The sequence below is a fragment of the Aedes albopictus genome, chromosome 1, assembly GCF_035046485.1.
Source record: "Aedes albopictus strain Foshan chromosome 1, AalbF5, whole genome shotgun sequence".
NCBI classification, from domain to species: Eukaryota; Metazoa; Arthropoda; class Insecta; order Diptera; family Culicidae; genus Aedes; species Aedes albopictus.
Genome location: NC_085136.1, coordinates 256,870,806 through 256,888,236, shown reverse-complemented (window position 1 = coordinate 256,888,236; position 17,431 = coordinate 256,870,806). Strand labels below are relative to the sequence as shown.

General features: G+C 47.3%; 1 protein-coding gene across 5 annotated transcripts in view; it reads left to right on the top strand.

Moving 5' to 3' along the window:
- The window catches only part of LOC109408301 (yemanuclein), an 80,508-nt gene that overhangs the window by 60,711 nt on the left and 2,366 nt on the right, over nucleotides 1–17,431 (top strand). The window contains exons 3-5 of one of the 5 annotated variants that reach the window (XM_062846647.1): nucleotides 6,291–6,507; nucleotides 6,601–6,750; nucleotides 7,743–8,031. In XM_062846647.1, coding sequence (XP_062702631.1) covers nucleotides 6,291–6,507; nucleotides 6,601–6,641 — 258 coding nt within the window. In that variant the 3' untranslated portion in view covers nucleotides 6,642–6,750; nucleotides 7,743–8,031. Of the gene's footprint in view, nucleotides 1–6,290; nucleotides 6,508–6,600; nucleotides 6,762–7,742; nucleotides 8,032–17,431 lie in introns of all 5 variants that reach the window. The other 4 variants (XM_029860462.2, XM_029860464.2, XM_062846648.1 and 1 more) reach the window with 4 other exon arrangements.

Here is a 17,431-nt window from a genome sequence, read left to right as displayed (position 1 = left end):
CGCAAATACTAAACCGATTTTGATGAAAATTTTATGGTATAAGCTACATATACGCAGTCTCAAGTTATGAAACAAATTGTGTGACCAAATTTTGACCGTATCACCCTTTATTGAGGCAGAGGTAATGAAAAGACGCGTGTGGTCTAGGTAACGGTCTAACAACTAATGAAAATTTTATTTTCTCTTCAAGCTTACTAACTAAACATGGGTTGCTTCGATTGCAACACTCCTCCTCAACTCATTGGATGGTGTAGACCCAACGATCCACGGAAAACTTTCATCTTCGCAGGTGGTAATGGTTTCGTCAAGCCATCTGCGGTCTGTTTGTCCGTGCTGATGTAGACCACTTTGAACATCGCCTTTCTCCCATGCATCACGAATGAAATGGTGGCGTATATCGATGTGTTTGGTCCTTGGTTGATAGCCACCATTCTTCGCCACGGAAATGGCACTCTGATTGTCACAGTGAACTACGATCGCTTCCTCTTTCTCGAACAAGCCTCGTAAACGCTTCCACCATAAGGCTTCTTGAACCGCTGCCGATAACGCTTCCAACTGGCTTCGCAGGTTGATAAAGCAACGGTTTGTTGCCGCTTGCAGCACCACGAGATGGCTCCTCCCTTAAGCGGTGAACACGTAGCCTGTTGTGGACTTTCGGTTATCGTGATCTGATGCCCAGTCCGCGTCGGAAAATCCGTTAATATCCGAGTCCTTGTTTCGATGGTACACCAAGCGACATTTGGAGGTCCCTTTTACGTATCGCAATAGGTGCTTCACCGCATTCCAGTGCCGTTCACCAGGATTTGAATTGAATCGGTTGAGTACGTTTACGGCGTAGCAGATATCCGGTCGTGTGCTTTGGGCGAGGTACATTAGACAGCCCACAGCTTCTCTGTAGGGGACATCCTGATTGCGCTCCTCCTCTTCAGCCGTCGAAGGACTCATTTCCTTCGTCAGCTTCTCGCTGGTGTTCATCGGTGTGGTAACCGGGCTGCACTCCGTCATTTGTAACCGGTCGAGCATGGCTTCAACCAAGGTTGCGACCATTCATTTGCAAAGATTTACATTCATTTGTTATTATCTCAGTTCAGAAGCATGCTATCGAAAAACAATGTATGGATGAATTTAGCCTTGTAGTTTTATCTGAAAGTTTGCCGAATAACATTGGGGTCGCAAACGTATACCAAAGTCGTGAGCGAGCTGTGAAGGTAACTTTCCACGCGGTGAATGTAAATTTCATTCACGCTGTGGAAAGTTGCCTTCACAGCTCGCTCACGACTTTGGAATGCGTGTGCGACCCCAATGTTATTCGGCAAACTTTCAGATAAAACTACAAGGTTAAATTCATCCATACATTGTTTTTCGATAGCACGCTTCTGAACTGAGGTAATAGCAAATGAATGTAAATCTTTGAAAATGAATGGTTGCAACCTTGGCTTCAACGTACGCCTCTTGGTCCAGGGTAACCGCTTCGTTGGTTCTCGTGATTCGTATTCCCAGTGCGTGTTTTGCTGGCCCAATGTCCTTCATTTCAAACTCTTGACTCAGCTTAGGTTTTATTTCGTTTTTCCAGCGCTTGCAGTTGCTGAAAATGAGGACATCGTCGACGTAAACCGCAACGAATAGCACCTTGCCATCGCAGATGCGATAGTATACGCGTGAATCGTACACCGTCGACTCGAGCCCAAACTTCCGTAGAGCAGCATCCAGCTTCAAATTCCAGACACGGCTGGATTGTTTCAAGCCGTACACAGGGATTGGCGGCATGCACCGTGCGGTGCGAAAAAAGCGTGTGCTTCACACAATCGCAAGTGCTCGTCTCCCGTTTTGCCGAGAGACAAGAGACGTATGAGTGAGAGCTTTCATAATTGTGCGAGAGACAATCGCAGCACTAGCTCTACGGCGCAGGGAGTAATGCGCGGTGCTTGGGACTGCGCTTGTCTCCAAACAGAAAAAATCAATTAATAAATTAATTGAAGAGTTTGTGTTTCCGGCATAGTTGTTAAGCTTGTCAAGGGTTGACAAGTGATGGGTTGTCTGATTCGAAATTTTTCCAATCGTGCGTAGTATCAAGCCAAGTGCCAAGCACGGAGACAAGCACCGAGAGAGTGCATACGACAGAGCGTGAGAGACAGGAGAGCTCCAGCGCGCGGCAAAGTAAGTGAGCAACACACAACCGATTGCGCGTACTCGTCTCCTTCTAGTTTGTTGTGCTGTCTCGTAGCAGAGTGTGCGGCACGCAAAGAGTTTTGAGTTGCACCCTATCCCTGGCCGTACCGTACAGGGCTTTGTTGAGGCGGCAAACCTTGGATTTCTTGCCACCGTCCACGAAGCATGGGGGTTGCTACATGTAAATTTCCTCCTCTAATTCGCCCTGCACGAATGCCGTTACAGCATCCATTTGATTCACCTGCAGGTCCCATCTTGCAACCAGCGCGAAAAGATATCGCAGAGAACTATACCGGACCACCGGGGAGTAGGTATCCTGGTAATAATCAACCCCCTTTTGCTGCGAGTATCCTTTTATAACCAGCCTGGCTTTGTGACGGTCGACGTTCCCGTTCGCATCAACCTTGGTCCGGTACACCCACTTGCACCCATCGCCTTGCGACCTTCCGGCAAATCCGTCAGCTTCCACGTTTCGTTTGACATGAGAGCGTTGTACTCGTCGATCATGGCCTGTTTCCAGCGGTCGGCATCGTCTCGGGAGAGAGCTTTATTGTGCGTCACGGAATCATCCAAAATCGTCTGTGGAAAATCATCATCAGTATCGGAGATCTCGCTGATAGAATCGTACAAATACTTGCCTTGGGACACGCGTCCCCTATCGCAGAGCATCAACCGCTGTTGCGTAGCACCGCTAGCAGGCCTTTGACTTGAACACGACGGGGTGTTCAAGCCAACGGGATTTTCGACTTCCGGTATGGGTCGCATCGGACGATCATCGTTGGAGTCTGAAAATTTCGAAGATGGCAAGCCTTTGTTCACAATATGAAAGTCTTTATACTTGCCTGAGAGAAAGCGCTCCCGACCGCTGCGCCTCAACGCCAAAGGCGGATCCGAAGATTGGTGCGATGGGAGCGCAGGGTCGTCCTCCACGTCGTCGGCATTTTGAAACGATTCATCGCTTGAAGTATGGTCATCGGCTTGAGCTGCTTCATCGTCATCAGCCACCCTCGGTAGTGGCTCGTCCAACACGTTTTCGCTGAATTCCAACCTCACAAAGCTACGCCTCTGGTCGTTGGTTGTATCAGCCGATGTTTCGTCCCGATGAATACCTTCGTCGATGAATGTTACATCTCGGCTCTTGAAGACTTCCTTGCGCTTCATGCTGTACAGGCGGTATGCCTTCGTTTCATCATCGTAACCGGTGAGGATGCGCTCGTCCGCCTTCTGATCCCACTTCTTCCGCTTTTGCTTCGGAATATGAGACACCACGCTGGTTCCAAAAGTTCGGATATGAGACAGATTTGGCTTTCGTCCTGTCCATGCTTCCTCCGGAGTCGTTTCGATGCCTTTCGTTGACGATCGGTTGATTAAATAGACGGCTGTCGCTACAGCCTCAGCCCAGAACGATTTAGCAAGCTTCGCTTCATACAGCATGCACCTCGCTCGTTCTACCACCGTCCGGTTGACTCGTTCCGCGAGTCCATTCTGTTCCGGCGTGTACTCCACTGTGGTATGATGACGAATGCCCAACTGCTTCAGGTAGTTTTCGAAATTCCAATTCTTATACTCCCAGCCGTTGTCCGTCCTCAGCACCTTCAACCTTTTTCCGGTCTGCCGCTCGGCCATGCTGTGGAAATCTTTGAATTTTTGCAGCACTTCCTCTTTAGACTTGGTGCACAGAAAGTAGACAAAAATCTTCCTCGTTTTGCCGTCGATGAGCGTCAAGTAGTGCCAACTTCCTCCAATGTCCGAATGAACAAGCTCGAGAACTTCACTTGCACGTGATCCGTCGTGGCCAAATGAAAGCCGAATTTGCTTCCCCATTGCACAGGTCTTGCAACTTCCGACCTCGGTTCCTGGGAATCTCACTCCTTCCACCATGCCGTTTCGCAGCTTCAGCAGGTTTCGCCATGCCAGATGACCCATGCGCTTGAGCCACAGATCTGCTGTTTCCCGGGATGGGCATGTTAGCGCCATGGATGGCTTCTGTTCCAGCTGGAACAAACCATTCGTCCGTTGCTATGACTTTGCCAGTCGGATTGATGACCTTGCAACCTGTCTTGGTAAAATTAACGGTGTGAACTTGATCGACTATCTTACCTACTGACAGTAGGAGGAATCAGCTCGACGTTCGTCACATCGATCGTGTCCGTATTGCACGTTGGCCGCAGCTTTGCCGATCCTTTGACAATCCTCATGATTCCTTTGTTGGCCGTGTAGATGCTGCCGTCCGCCGGCCGCACATTCTCCAGCAGCGTTTCGTTTTTCGTGAGGTGCTTCACTGAGCCGGAGTCGAAGAACCACTCATCATCCTCATCAGCGTGTCGCACTGATAGCACCGTGCAGATTGCATCCCCTTTTTTGTCCGCTTTGATCCGCTGCACCGGTTCTTTGGCGTTGCAATTCCTTGCGATGTGCCCGAATTTTTCACACCGGCGGCACTGCGGTCCCTTGCCTTGCTTACTGGTGGTTGCCTTGGTTACCTTACCTTGCTTGCCCTTCGAGTCGTGTCGAGAAACGAAAGCAGGCTCCATAGTAGGCTCTGACAAAACGGTCTCCTGTAGCAACTTGGTTTTGATGATGTCACCTGTTATCTGTATGCCAGAATTTTCCAGACCCATCACCATCGGACGATACTCCTGCGGTAGGCCAGCCAAGAGCAACATATACCGATCCATCTGTCGTCCAGGGGGAAACCGATCCCGATGAGCTGATGTGCCGTCGAAATCATCCGGTTCACGTAGACCTCCATCGATCCACAGCTCGCCAGGCTCGTCGTAATCAGCTTGTGCAGCAAGCCCCACTGGCGGGTCAGTCCAGTGTCCTCGAAGGTGTTCGAGAGCTTTCTCCACACTTCGGCGGCCGTTTTCACCTCCTCCACGTGAACGTAATTCACTGGGTCAAGAAAAAGAATGATTTTACCTCGCGCGATTCTGTCCTTCCGAGCATCCACAGCGGGGAGCGTTCCATCCGGATTGGGCGTCGGTTCCACTGCTTCCCAGAGGTCTTCCACTTCCAGATAGGTCTTGACTGCGAACTTCCACGTCCTCCAGTTCTCCCGACCAACCAGCCGCTCGATTTGCAGATGGCCCTGTGTGTTGTTGCTCTGCTGCCGTACCAAATCGCCATCGCCGGATACGTTCCTTCTTGCGTTCGAATTCGCCATTCTTGAATTGAAAAAAGCTTCAAATCTTGATTATTTTTACTTCCGCTTCCACTAGACACGTGTCAATGGCCCATAACCTATTGAGGCAGAGGTAATGAAAAGACGCGTGTGGTCTAGGTAACGGTCTAAGGCCGATGACATAGTAAGGCGGCGCGTGAAGCGATGCGCAACGCGTTTGCCGATCAGCTTTCATACACGCGTCGAGCAACGCGAAGCATGACACAGTGACGCCCTTTGTGACGCGTATCTGAAGCAAAATTACCGATGCCCACCACCACAATCACAACCATCAGCATAATGAGAACTCTCAAACCACGACCAAACTCACACCTGACTCAACCCCGTCATGACGAATTCACTCAAACAGCATACACCACACACCAGGCGCACAGAATCATGAGACGGTCCTAGCAAACATCAGTTCCCTGTACAGCAACTTGTGCATGCACGCGCGTGAAAGCACTCGACGGAATGGTTTGACGCAGCTGCCGACGCTGTGATTCGCGTTCACTCTGACTGGTCAACGCGTCTCACCATGCGTTTTGCACTGGCGCTTACAAAAGCTGTTCGAACGCAAACGCGTCGCACTGCGCTTCGCTTCACGCAACTCTCTACTATGTCACCGCCGTAACAACTAATGAAAATTTTATTTTCTCTTCAAGCTTACTAACTAAACATGGGTTGCTTCGATTGCAAATTTGAATTCGCCAACAGATTCTTTCAGAGTTTCCTGCTAAGTTTTCTTCAGGGATTTCTTCCGAGATTCCTTAGGGGATTCCTACACTAATTCATGTTGGGATTCCTCCTGAAACTCATTCAATCATTCCTTCCGAAATTTCTCCTGTGATTTCTTCAGAGAATCTTCTAGGATTGTTTCAGAAAACTCTCCCTGGATTCTCTCGGGGTTTTCTCCAGAACAATTACTCTTTTTACAACTCTGACTTTCTCGTTTTAGGCCACCCAATCCAGTATGGGCAGCAAGGCAGGTTCCTCCCTTGGCGGTCAGAATCGCGGCAACAGTCCAAAGCCGTCGCATACGTTCGGACCATCCAAACCGAAGCAAGACTCACCCTTTGCCAGTGGTTCTTCCCAGCATTACAGTCAATCGCCAAAGACGCCCACATCGTCGGTGGCCTCAACGCAGCAGCAGAAACAACAGCAAGCCCATCACAGTAAGTATATCAGAAGTGTATCACGCCATTGCGTCATCTATTGCCCATTTAAAACACATAAAACAATGCGATTCCGATTCTAAACCGCAACAGTTCAAATTCCGCAACTGGCGCAGTTTCTGCCGCGGACGTAGAAGAACCAGTTGGATCGTTTGTGACCAGCAACACAAGAAGCACTGCCGTGCCACCAGCACCACCGAGTATCACATTCAACGGGAAATCAACAGCATCACCGTCACTTCCGTACGATCGCGGTACTTAGTTGCAATTTTTTGTCCCACTTAAAGTCGATGTCGTCTATTTCCTTGCTCGAATCCAATTGGCAGTAGTTGCTTGATTTGCGTTTTGTCACCTTGCATGTGCTATGTAACTTATTATTTCCATGCCAGTTTAGATTTCTTTTACTTTCCTTAAGTTTTTGCTGCAAGTGTTATTATTTCCAAGCAATATGGCGTACTAGCCATATCCAGCATTTTCAAGGTTGCCAAGATCTCGCCAAACTTTTTTTTTAAAATTCTTCCATGATCTTCTGGAAGATCATGTATGGAATTTTTAGCGGACTTCACCTGATATTTTAATGGAAACGTTCCTAAAATCTTTTTCGAATTTCTGACGTTTTCCGAGAAATCATTTCTCGGGATTTTTTTTTTCGGGAGACCATTTCCAAGACCATCTTTTCACTGAAAGAACTAGGGTATCGCGCCACTTGGGCGGTGGCTTCTATATTTGTCTGTTTTCCACTATAACTCACTCAATTTTGAAAAAATTAACTTGAAATGTTGTACACGGGTAGATACTATACCTATCTCACCACATTCCAAAAGTTTTGTCAAGTGGTTCAAATTTGACTGAGTTGTAGTGGAAAACAGACGAATATAGAAGCCACCGCCCAAGTGGCGCGATTCCCTATTTCCCAGAAATATATTTATGGGAATGGACCATTATCTGGAAATTTACTTGTCGTATTGGAAAAAGCTTTATTTTTATTTGTTCGACTTACGACATGCGCTTCTATACAATTTTCCATCTCCACTCACTGGCTGCCACAATTTCAGACAAATCGGCTCGATTACGAATTTATTACGGCTGATTGAAATGGAAAAGTCTTAGGTGCAAAGAATATGGCCTGCGTGCGAGCATCCCTGTTCGAAAATCTTCCACTCTTTTGCAACGTTATACAATTACAATTGACTTCTCCCTATATTGACTAACTACCATTCCTTCCCAACACACAGATTCCACCACCAAAGTGATAGAACTCGACAGTTTCGAGGATGATTTCCTGTTTGCCAACTACTCGTACGATAGTAACAGAAAGCGATCCTATAAGTGACAAGGAGGCACCATTTGAAAAATCTCCACCTTCAAAAGACTGTCCAACAACTACTCTACAATAAGCATGGCTGCCATCTCGTGATTTATCTAGTTAATTGAATTATTTAAGCCTTATGTTACGGTAGAACCGCTTCTTTTTTTTTGCTCCGTTGCTGATTTTATTTGTTTTGCCCAAGTATTCGAAAAGAGGTAATTCTTTCCACTATTGTTGGCACTTTTTTATGGTTATTGGTTGCACACCGCATTGTTTCTTTGTATATATTTATGATTTCACGTGAAATTAATACACTACTGGCTATCCCATTATAATTATCATGGTTTGATGAGTGCTAATATCTGCTGTTCTAACCTTAACTAATTCTCGCTGAAACCAGGCTGTTGTTATTTGGATTGTGTTATCAAATTCAACTTTTCACGACGAAATGAAGATTACTTCTACTCACATTAACGCGTCGGAAAGCACTGGATTTGTTGGATGCCTAATTTAGTGAATACAATGATTGTTATATGTACTTATATCCATTCCGTTCTAAACGATGGTATGGTACGTAGCGTTCTGCCAACTAAGTCAAGGTAGAATTCTTGGGTGAACTTGTCGATGGTTGTTTAAATACCACGTAGCTGAATTCTGATCAGCATCCGTATATCCTTTGTTGCCTGCTGACGGGCTATGTTTCTTGGAAGTTTGAGTTCCAGCACATAGGGTATGTGTGCCATCAGTAATCTCACGCTCCCATATTCATCCTATTCGAAAACAAGCGATTACGGCACCGATTGATTCCGTTCTCACTTCTATCAAAAAATACAAAAATAAGAAACAAAACCATCCCTGTGCACTATAGTCCTCCGGAAAGTAGGGGGTTGGAGTCAGGCCCTTACGACCCAGCCGTAAAAAAAAACATTGTAACGGGAAATCAGCAACAGAATAATACGAACCGAGACCAACGGCAACGACCCCAGCGAACAAAAAGGACTTGCGATTAGAAACTCGGTACGTGGAACTGCCGATCTCTCAACTGTTGGAAGTTAGGTAGCGTTGAACGCTCGGGTAGCGTCGAACCTTCAGGTACGTGAACTTAGCTTCCAACAGGTTATGGGCCCAGGAGCGTGTTCCACAGCACGTATCGACCGGGAGAAGGATCGGCCGCATAAGTCGCGGAGTCGCAGCACGGGATCCTTGGGCGGATGGATTGGCTGCAACGGAGGACAGGATCCATGGGAATGTTGGCGATACGGGTCAACTGGATGACTGCTGGCTGGTCACCGGACGGAGCTCGAGGATTGTTGGATCGGATGCAGCTCGGTGGTCGCATCTGGTCGAAGAGGTTGGCGACAGGAGGAGTGATCCGGAAGACAACATGAAGGTGGAGCTCGGAAATGGACCTGGTCGGAGCTCGGACCTGGTGTGGAGCTGGTGCAAGCGTCGGAGTTTGGCCACTTGCCAAGCGTTGGAGTGAGGAGGAGCTTCGAGCCAGGAGGAGGTGATCGTGGTTTCGAAGGTTGCGACGCTAAGGAGGAGTGTTGGAAGTTAGGTAGCGTTGAACGCTCGGGTAGCGTCGAACCTTCAGGTACGAGTTTGAAGTGTTGGAGCGAGGTAGATTTGTTGGCGTAGGTATGTTGTTATTAACCCTAAAAGGGATACCTGGGGTCCATCTTTGATGGAACACACTCAGCGAGGTGACGAAACTGAGGCCATGAAGGTATCCCTTTTAGGGTTAAAGAAGATTGTCATATTGTATATACCTGGAATGAATAAAGAGTGTGGCGGTTGCTGATTGAGGTATCAGTCGGCAGCTGTCTAGTTTGATGGAAGATGTCTCGCGTTCTATTTTCATTGTAATTTAGAAACAGGCTAGCTCCGTCGATGCCTGTTTCTAAATTACAATGAAAATAGAACGCGAGACATCTTCCATCAAACTAGACAGCTGCCGACTGATACCTCAATCAGCAACCGCCACACTCTTTATTCATTCCAGGTATATACAATATGACAATCTAGTAACTATAACTATATACAATCTAGTAACTATAACTATATACAATATGACAAACTAGTAACTTCTTTAATAACAACATACCTACGCCAACAAATCTACCTCGCTCCAACACTTCAAACTCGTACCTGAAGGTTCGACGCTACCCGAGCGTTCAACGTTACCTAACTTCCAACACTCCTCCTTAGCGTCGCAACCTTCGAAACCACGATCACCTCCTCCTGGCTCGAAGCTCCTCCTCACTCCAACGCTTGGCAAGTGGCCAAACTCCGACGCTTGCACCAGCTCCACACCAGGTCCGAGCTCCGACCAGGTCCATTTCCGAGCTCCACCTTCATGTTGTCTTCCGGATCACTCCTCCTGTCGCCAACCTCTTCGACCAGATGCGACCACCGAGCTGCATCCGATCCAACAATCCTCGAGCTCCGTCCGGTGACCAGCCAGCAGTCATCCAGTTGACCCGTATCGCCAACATTCCCATGGATCCTGTCCTCCGTTGCAGCCAATCCATCCGCCCAAGGATCCCGTGCTGCGACTCCGCGACTTATGCGGCCGATCCTTCTCCCGGTCGATACGTGCTGTGGAACACGCTCCTGGGCCCAACTTCATTGGGAGCACCCGCATACTCGCTGATCTACTGAAGGACCGCGGGTTCGGCATCGTAGCGTTGCAGGAGGTGTGTTGCACAGGATCCATGGTGCAAACGTTTAGAGGTAATCATACCATCTACCAGAGCTGCGCTGCCGTAATTCTGCAAAGTGACATAAGCAACATTGATAGTTTTGGACCATTTTTTGGTTTTTATGCATAAAACTCCTCTAAGTTTCTTTCCATAGATGATAGATTACGACTAGATCTTGCATTCCAATACAGCAAGCATACCACAGTGTTATTTTTACACCAGATATTATGTATAATATACCAAAAAATATCGACCTTTTGAATGTCGCTTACGTCACTTTGCAGAATTACGGCAGTGCGGCAACACACGCGAGCTGGGAACAGCTTTCACCGTGATGGGTGATATGCAGAGGCGCGTGATCGGTTGGTGGCCGATCGACGAAAGAATGTGCAGGTTGCGGATCAAGGGCCGATTCTTCAACTACAGCATAATAAACGTGCACAGCCCACACTCCGGAAGTACTGATGATGACAAGGACGCATTTTACGCGTAGCTCGAACGCGAGTACGATCGCTGCCCAAGCCACGACGTCAAAATCATCCTAGGAGATTTGAACGCTCAGGTAGGCCAGGAGGAGGAATTCAAACGAACGAAAACGGCCTACGACTCACCATTTCGCCGCCTCCAAAAATATGGCCATACGTAGCACCTTTTTCCAACACAGCCTCCCTTATCGTTACACCTGGGGATCACCACAGCAGACGGAATCTCAAATCGACCACGTTCTGATTGACGGACGGCACTTCTCCGACATTATCGACGTCAGGCCCTATCGTGGCGCCAACATCGACTCCGACCACTATTTGGTAATAGTCAAGCTGTCAAGCGTCATCAACAATGTACGGTACCGGCAACCGCCACGGTACAACCTAGGTCCTAGAGCGACTGAAACAACCGGATGTCGCCTCGGCATACGCGCAGAATCTCGAGGCCGCGTTGCCAGACGAGGGCGAGCTCGATGAGGCCCCTCTAGAGGACTGCTGGAGTACAGTGAAAGCATCAGCCATCAACGACGCAGCCGAGAGCACCATCGGGTACGTGGAACGGAATCGACGGAACGAATGGTTCGACGAAGAGTGCAGAACGGTTTTGGAGGAAAAGAATGCGTCGAGGGCGGTAATGCTGCAGCAAGGGACTCGACAGAACGTGGAACGTTATAAACAGAAGCGGAAACAGCAGACCCGCCTCTTTCGGGAGAAAAAGCGCCGCATGGAAGAAGCGGAGTGTGAAGAAATGGAACTGCTGTGCCTTTCCCAAGAAACACGGAAGTTCTATCAGAAGCTCAACGCATCCCGCAACGGCTTCGTGCCGCGAGCCGAAATATGCAGGGATAAACACGGTGGCCTTTTGACGGACGGACGTGAGGTGATCGAAAGGTGGAAGCAGCACTTCGATCAGCACCTGAACGGCGTGGAGAACGTAGGCACGGGAGCCCACGGCAGCGGAGGAAACGACGACGCCAGTGCAGCGGAGGACGGAAATGAACCAACTCCCACGCTGAGGGAAGTTAAGGATGCCATTCACCAGCTCAAAACCAACAAAGCAGCTGGTAAGGATGGTATCGCAGCTGAACTCATCAAGATGGGCCCAGAAAAGTTGGCCACCTGTCTGCATCGGCTGATAGTCAGGATCTGGGAAACCGAACAGCTACCGGAGGAGTGGAAGGAAGGGGTGATCTGCCCCATTCACAAGAAAGGCGACCATTTGGAATGTGAGAACTTCAGGGCGATCACTATTTTGAATGCTGCCTACAAAGTGCTATCCCAAATCATCTTCCGTCGTCTGTCACTTAAAACGAATGTGTTTGTGGGAAGTTATCAAGCCGGCTTCATCGACGGCCGATCGACAACGGACCAGATCTTCATCGTACGGCAAATCCTCCAGAAATGCCGTGAATACCAGGTCCCAACGCATCATCTGTTCATCGACTTCAAAGACAGTATCGATCGCGCAGAGCTATGGATAATCATGGACGAAAACGGCTTTCCTGGGAAGCTGACTAGACTGATTAAAGCAACGATGGACGGTGTGCAAAACTGCGTAAGGGTTTCGGGTGAACTATCCAGTGACGAGCCGGGCTCAACAGTCGGGGAGCGATTTTCACAAAATCCGGTCAATTTGTGTACTTTGCGGACGACATGGACATTATCGCTAGAACATTTGGAACGGCGGTACACCCGCTTGAAACGCGAAGCAACAAAGGTCGGACTGGTGGTGAATGCCTCAAAAACAAAGTACATGCTGGTAGGCGGAACCGAACATGACCGGATCCGTCTGGGTAGTAATGTTACGATAGACGGGGATACTTTCGAGGTGGTGGAGAAATTCGTCTACCTCGGATCCTTACTGACGGCTGACAACAACGTGAGCCGTGAAATTCGGAGGCGCATCATCAGCGGAAGTCGGGCCTACTACGGGCTCCAGAAGAAACTGCGGTCGGAAAAGATTCACCCACGCACCAAATGCACCATGTACAAAACGCTAATAAGACCGGTAATCCTCTACGGGTACGAGACATGGACCATGCTCGAGGAGGACCTGCAAGCACTCGGAGTTTTCGAGCGACGCGTGCTAAGGACGATCTTCGGCGGTATGCAGGAGAACGGTGTGTGGCGGAGAAGGATGAACCACGAGCTCGCTGCACTTTACGGCGAACCCAGCATCCAGAAGGTGGCCAAGGTCGGAAGGATACGGTGGGCAGGATATGTTGCAAGAATGCCGAACAACAACCCTGCAAAGCTGGTGTTTGCAACTGATCCGGTTGGCACAAGAAGGCATGGAGCGCAGAGAGCACGATGGGCAGACCAGGTGGAGCGTGACTTGGCGAGCATTGGGCGCGACCGAGGATGGAGAACGGCAGCCACAAACTGAGTATTGTGGCGTACTATTGTTGATTATGTCTTGTCTTAATGATGTTGAACAAATAAATGTATGTATGTAAGAAACAAAACAAATTGCGCCTCAATCCTTTGAAAATGGGAGCCACATGCTCAATAAGGGAACCAATGCCCTACATTCTTACATTCCGTTTCAAAGCGTCGAACCCAGTATAGAATCTTGCCCTGAGCGATTGGAAGTTTGCTTTTGACATTTGTTCGATCAGCACAGTTGATAAGCAGACTTCACTTTAAACTTATAAAACTTATTTTTATTTGCCATTATTTATTTATTAAACATAGGTAGGTACTATAAAGTTGAATGTTGGTCGTGTGGATAAATTGGCTAGATGCCCGATTGAGATGGTGCGTCGGTCTATACAGTAGAGGTAATAAACTATAGAGGAAGAATGTCGCTGGCGTCGCTGCCGAAACATCTCTTGCTGGCGGAGATAGGCCGGGCTATAAGTGTCAAAGCGAAAAAGTATGCAGTTTGACAGATAGATACCCGACATGTTTGCGAGCGAGAACAAAGGGAACAGCAGCGACATTCGTCCTCTATAGTTTATTAACTCTATTGTCTATACTGATCCGAATACCATTCTTTTGTATGTTCTGCTTTCTCTTGGGTATTGCAGATGCGTTTGACGTTGAAGGTTTAACCGTTTAATGGTCATCGGATAAGAAGAGGCTTTTAGTCGTACAACCTTTTTCCATTTCGTAGATGAGTGTTCTGTTCAAGAATTCGGTATTCGCTTCTGGCCTGCAGCAAATCAACAACGTAATCAACGAAGACGGCCACCTTCTGGACTTAGTGTTTGTTAATCAACCGGATCATTTCGAGCTCGTCGAGTCGCCAGTTCCATTAATGAAGGTTGACTATTATCACAAGCCGTTCGTTGTGCTTTTCAGTGCTATGAGTGATATGATATGTCAGCAGTAATCGACGAAATAGCATCTGCCAGCTTCAACTTTCACCGTTGTGACTTTGCTATGCTGAACGCTTCTTTATTCTCTATTACATGGGTGGTAGGTACATTTTTTTTTTATTCCTGTTCGGGTTTGTCACTGCGACCAGTTTTTAGATCTATTGTGACATTACCCGTATCCTTAGTGTAGTGCATGTCGCATTACTCAATTGCCATTGAGGGGCAATAAAGTATCGATTTTGATACAGTTTTTGTTTTGTTTTGTTAGAAAACAAAACAAGAGTACTGATATTGGCCATGCATCGGAAACCTAGCATCACCCTTGTTTTACTGCTAAATTCTCCCCAGGGGACGTCCATAAATTACGTCACGCTTTGAGGGGGGAGGGGGGGTTCAGCCAAGTGTGACGACCCATACAAAACTTTTGGAAGTCCCATACAAAAATTGTGACATAGGGGGGAGGGGGGGTTGAAAATTGTCGATTTTTGCGTGACGTAATTTATGGACGTTCCCCCAGGTTTAGGACCCGGGTTTTAACATTAGCAGCATTATCATTCCAATAATGGGACATGTGTTCAGTAATAAGGATTCTAGTATGTTCCTTGCGTACTAGCACTTTCCAATCATCGAAGAGTTAGTACATGCATGGATCCCTAACCCAATTTGATTTCCTTTGCATTGAGTTTAGCCTCAGATGGTGAGGTTTTTAACTATATGCAAAGTAAAGTTGGTAAACTTAGTTTTATTCAAAGACTGGAAGTCATCACAACACCAGTAGCAAGGACTAAATACTATAATGCCTATAATTATCAGAACACATATTCCAAAATTGAAAAATAGGACGACAATAGATTTCGGTTTGGTAGATCTATCACCGCAACGCAACCCAAAAAGGCGATCTACCCACGCTACGGGCTCCGTTAAAGATCGAGCATCTTCTAAACCCCCTCAACCATTCATCCCTCAGCACGGGTCGCCTGACACCTTGGATTGGGGTTACCTGTTTGGTGGACTTTTACCCCCGGAACAGGTGGTCCGTAGTGCTATTCTAGGTAGGTACATATAGATAGTTCAGTTGATGAAGCGCTAACGACTTTCTACGAAAAGCTTCCGAGATTCTTAATAATTTCGTTACCTACACGCACACGACAGTCATTTTACAGCAAACCGTGGTGGACTCCTGAGCTGCATAATCTTCGCAACGTTCTACTGAAGGCACGCACGTGCTACTTTTCCTCAAAATCTGCCGATGAGAAGCTTCCTCCGTGACGTGGACGGCAGGTACAGTTCTCTTCTGCAATTCTCCTACACTAGTTATTTGGCAAGGATACAATCCCGTGTGAAGCAGGATTTCTTCTCCTTCTGGAGCGGCAGCGATTCAATAATCGCACACCCACGAATGTGGAATACAAAGGATGCAAAGCCTATACTAGCGCAAAGGCAGCCGACCTTTTCGCAGCATTTTTAGAATCCGTATTCTCCCGTGTATCGCCAGTGTCACGTCATGGCAGATTTGCCAACCTACCGTCTTTTGACATTTGCCTTCCAGCTATACGGCTATCTGTTGAGGAAGTTATCAGCGCTCTCGAAGAACTTGACGTCAAGTCAATTCGATCTACCATCGCTTTCGCGAAGGCTTTCGACATGATTCCCCATTGCTTAATCGTGGAAAAGATGAGTTGCCTTGAATTTCCTGACTGGGTGACAAAATGGCTGTTTTCTTATCTATCTGATCGTTCAGCATACGTTTCTGTCAATTCTGTGGAGTCCTGCAAATTTGGTATCCCCTCTGGAGTGCCTCATCGGCAAAGTTGTCTTGAAACTGTTTCGTGTTATCACGTCACCGTTAGACTGGGTGGCAATGCAGGCAGATATAGTCGTGCTACTTGTGTGGTGCGGTGACAACGAAATGCTTATCAATGAAAGCAAATGCAAAGTTATATTCTATTCCTTCACTCGTCGTCACGCTTCGGTTACTAATCAGTATACCATTGGATCGACTCCATTGCGTGTTCATTCCATAAACGACCTCGAAGTGTTCATTGATTCGAAAGTCAGGTTCAACGAGCACATCTCAATTGTCACTGCTAAAGCATGGTCAGCGTTAGGCTTCATTCGTCGACATGCATCGGAGTTCACTGATGTCTACGCACTCAGTTAAGCCTGGAGCACATAGCGTCCGTTCCATCGAGGTTTGCGTTTTTTTGACAGTTTTCCCATGGGAAATGTGTCAAACTACTGTCACGCACACGCAAACGTATGCATTGTGTGGGGCACTTTACACTTATACAGTCCGGATGTACATACACTCCCGATCAAAAGTTTGGGGTCACCCCCTCAAACACATGTCATTTTTTTAGGCCCATATCTCCGCCAATTTGCGTCCGATTTCAAAACCCTAGGTCTCATTCAAAAGATAATAAGTCAAAGAAACTTTGAACATGATTTAAAAGAAACTTAAAAAAAAATGTATGTAAACTTAACCCAAAGTTGCCAAATTTTCTAAAAAATGAATATAAACTTACGGCAGTGTCGCTGGAAATTGGGTCGACCAAATTTTAAGATGAGAGCGGTAATATGACCCATTTTCTATTAGCTTTCAACTGCTTTTTACAGAACTTTGCTAAAAAATCTAGAAAAAAAGTTATTAAGTAAATTAATCCTTGATGTCATCGACCAATTGTTTGGGGTCACCCCTCAATATGATGTATCGGCCAAAAGTTTGGGGTCACTATCGTAAAACATGGAAAAGTGATTTGTTGATATCTTTGTCATCTTTCATACAATTTTAGTTCTTTCGGGAATCCAACAGGACACGGGCTACGTATTCTTGTCCGTAGGCATCGACGACTATGAGCATCACTGTAGTCAATATGAAAGAAGCGATAGAACTCTGTCTCGATTGGTTGGGCTTCTTCTGGACTGGCGGATTACAAAATTGCTTGGAGGTATTGTTCTGCGAGCGATTGATCGAAATGGTTTCGAGTATACGGGCACTGAAAAAAATCGACATACCATTGTACGTTCTCATACGTCAGCATTCGTCGCAAGCGGTGAGCGATGGATTGCCCAGCTTGTCTTCCTGCAGTTCGACGTGGATCAAACTGA